Source organism: Toxorhynchites rutilus, chromosome 3 (genome assembly GCF_029784135.1).
Source record: "Toxorhynchites rutilus septentrionalis strain SRP chromosome 3, ASM2978413v1, whole genome shotgun sequence".
NCBI lineage: Eukaryota > Metazoa > Arthropoda > Insecta > Diptera > Culicidae > Toxorhynchites > Toxorhynchites rutilus.
Genome location: NC_073746.1, coordinates 241,662,563 through 241,665,818, shown reverse-complemented (window position 1 = coordinate 241,665,818; position 3,256 = coordinate 241,662,563). Strand labels below are relative to the sequence as shown.

Genomic DNA, 3,256 nt, shown 5'->3' with positions numbered 1-3,256 from the left:
CGAATAAAACAAGAACAAAAATCACATTTGCTGCAGTTTAATGCAAGAAATTGTGTGACGGATTCGAACAGAATTTAATTGAAAAACGTCCCAGAGTTTAACCAAAATTGGTCTATAATCGAGCCAAAAGCGTACATATAGCGTAGCCCGAAATTGTTCGAAAGCGCTGTAGAAAAACTTATCAGTAAGATTAGTTTTCCAATTCTCGGTTTGAATTCTATACAAAACGTAGGATGTTGGTTGGAGCCAGTTCGGACTAATCAATGTTGCAGTATGAATGGTTTTGTTTACGACACACATTACGCGCGTGTGCGTGGGTGTGATACAAATATTTCGCTATTTATTCTTTATATGGCGCCCGGCTGTTTTGTATATAAGTATTCCTTTGATTCTGCTTTATGTATTTGCAGCTATGTATACATAACTTTATGAGCGCTATAAATATCGTGATATTTTATAGCCATAAATAACCGAATACAAATTCATCCCTTATACATTTAATTACTGTGTTGATACACAAAAAATTACGAGCTGACTTAATGCGTAAGTTATGAAAAGCGGGAATACATTGATAAGATCATAGAAATTAAAGTAGATAAAAAATGAACACGTTTCATGTTGTAAAGCAGATAAAATTTTCTTCGCCTTATCGGTATCAGAGCAGAGTCTCAATTTTTTAGAAGATAACTTGAGCACAACGATTCTTTCCGTGGCTTCGCGTTAAAAATAATCGGTTTCAACTAGTATTAGATCGCCTTAACAGTTGGTAATCATACGTGTTGAATGTAACGGATATTTTCGGATCAATCAAGCTTTCATTCCAAACTTTAGCAACTGTTTATTAGATGCAATATCAACTACAAGATTATATCAAACTGGACTACGTTAATCAACCTAACAATGGATCCTGACATTCATATGATACTAAAAAACGAATTCACAACATTAATGTTGAGTCTATGCTGAGTGAGCATAGATAAAGGTAAACCTTTGAGTTACCACAGAGATAATAAGCTTGGATTTTAGCACAGGGGAGAATAAAGAGGTGTTAATTCTCTTCCATCCTTTTACTGGGCAAAACCATTAATGTGTGGCACCAATCACAATGTTCCTCGGTATTGTTCCGGAAACGGAGCTGGTGTCGGTCAATTATTAACTCGTCGCATGGCTTGTAGCAGAAGGTAAGCCGAAATCGACGTTGTAAACCAATGCTATTTCAGTTTCTTCTGTCCGTCAGTTCTCGCTACCAAATCGGTTACAATGTTATCCAACTTGATGCTGAAAGCTTCGAAGGAGAACCTCTGTTGGACGCGTTTGCGTCCCATCTCACCCATTCGAACACAATTTTTATCCTCTTTTACCAATTTAGCCATTGCGGAAGCGAAACTATCCGGTTGAGCTTCACACAAGAAACCCGTTTGATCATTGATAATGGTTTCTGTTGGTCCGCCACTGTTGGCGGCAATTACCGGCTTTCCAAGATACATTCCCTCGAGAGGAACTATCCCGAAGTGTTCATTTTCAGGAGTGTAGACCAAAGCCTGAGCCCGTTGGAGTAGAAACAGCTTCTCCCTATCATTCGGCGATCGCAAAAGACGCACCTTCGCACGAAGGCCCATATCTTCCGCCAGCTCTTCCAGCTCATCGAAATGTTCAACATTCTCAAGGACGCGTTCATCGTATCCTCCGGCCAAAACCAACATCAGTTTACTCCACTGCTGAGGCGAAATTAACGATTGCAACTTTTGGAATGAATGCAATGCTAGAGGCAAATTCTTTTTACGCTCGTACCTATTTATGGATAAGAAAACGAAATTCTCCGTTGGAATGCCAGCAATCTTATCTTTTTCCTCTATGACAGTTTCGTCAAAATATTTAGTATTCAGTGAAGGATACAATATGTCCGGATCGACAGAGGTTCGTTTGAATGTTTCTTTAAACACTCGACTAGTAAATTTGCTATTCACCAGAATACCATCGGCTTGAGCGGTAGTTACCTCCTCCAAAAAGTTCAACGGCATGCGATAGTATCGTTTCAGGATGCCTCCTGGTTTGGATAATAACTGATCCGGGTAGTGACAGTAGAATAACACTTTAGGGCTCGATCTCGCCATTCGAAAAATTGGAATTCCAAGCGAAATGAGATCACAAAACACTACATCATACTTTTCTCGTTTGGATAAGAATAAGGTGAAGTAAAACGCTGCATATATCATTCTGGCGTAGGCGCATACAGCGTAAAACTTTCCGAAGATATCTCTGGGGATCCAATCACCGACAGTCATAACAGCTAGGTTTCCATCTTTAGTCTCTTCGAAGCAATGTTCCGGATCATGGTGGTTTGTCAGAATGCTGACGGTATGACCTTTGTTTTTGAGAGCTAGTGCTGCGTCAACAACCAATCGTTCTGCACCGCCGATGCCCAAATCTGGGTGGACAAACAGAACTCGTACCATAGCTAAAATTGATAGAATTTGATATTTTATTTTTTTTGTAATTCATAATGATGGTAATAAATATTTAATCACTTTTCATCTTACTTGAAAAACTTCTATCACCGGGTGAAATAGTACGTGTAAAATTCCAGCAAAATAAAAGAAATTCTTGCTTTGACAGCAAAACAAATCACAACACCTTGTGGTAAATTTCACTAAGAAAAAAAACGTAGTTTACGTCAGGGATGCCAGGTGATTTTTTCAGATGTATTCACATGGTACGAAAAAATGTTTACAAATATCTTCACAATCATGTTGGATGAAACTAAAATTCATAACTTAATTCTGAACAATGTTTGATATATTATTCAATGTTTATTCTAATTGATATGGTTCCAAAAATATCAACAAAGAATATATTTTGCAACAGCGAACTAAATTTTATGAGTTTAAAAATGATAATTGACTTGCTAAAGGCTAAACCGTTGATTGAGTGAATATCGCCTCAATTATTCAACAAAAACGGAACTGTGATATTTGTTCTATTAAGGTGGGCTCAAATGCCAATAAATAGAATCGATGACTTGTCAAACATTTTTTTAAATAACTCAATTTGTGTATTGCAGCTTTGAAGTTTTGGTTGTAACTCAAACTATTTCCATATGACTAATAATTGGAACGTTTTTTTACCGAAAAACCTTCAATTTGTGATTTTTTTTTTCCCAAAATATATTTTTTATCAAGGCACATGTGGCGTTACCCTGACGGGGCCGGGAGTCCAATATTTTGACAATTTTTGTCTTACAACTATGTTAGTAATA

The 3,256-nt window shown here is 37.3% G+C and overlaps 1 protein-coding gene across 1 annotated transcript; it reads right to left on the bottom strand.

Moving 5' to 3' along the window:
* Positions 1-823: 823 nt before the first annotated feature.
* Positions 824-2,646, bottom strand: LOC129778397 (alpha-1,3/1,6-mannosyltransferase ALG2). Its single transcript, XM_055785276.1, has 2 exons — positions 2,541-2,646; positions 824-2,458 (listed from the first exon to the last, which is right to left on the bottom strand). Exon 2 carries the CDS (start codon positions 2,454-2,456, stop codon positions 1,212-1,214), a length of 1,245 nt encoding a protein of 414 aa, XP_055641251.1. The 5' UTR covers positions 2,457-2,458; positions 2,541-2,646; the 3' UTR covers positions 824-1,211.
* Positions 2,647-3,256: the final 610 nt, after the last annotated feature.

Coding starts and splice junctions, on each gene's coding strand:
- LOC129778397 (XM_055785276.1), bottom strand. CDS start 2,456: ATGGTACGAGTTCTGTTTGTCCACCCAGATTTGGGCATCGGCGGTGCA.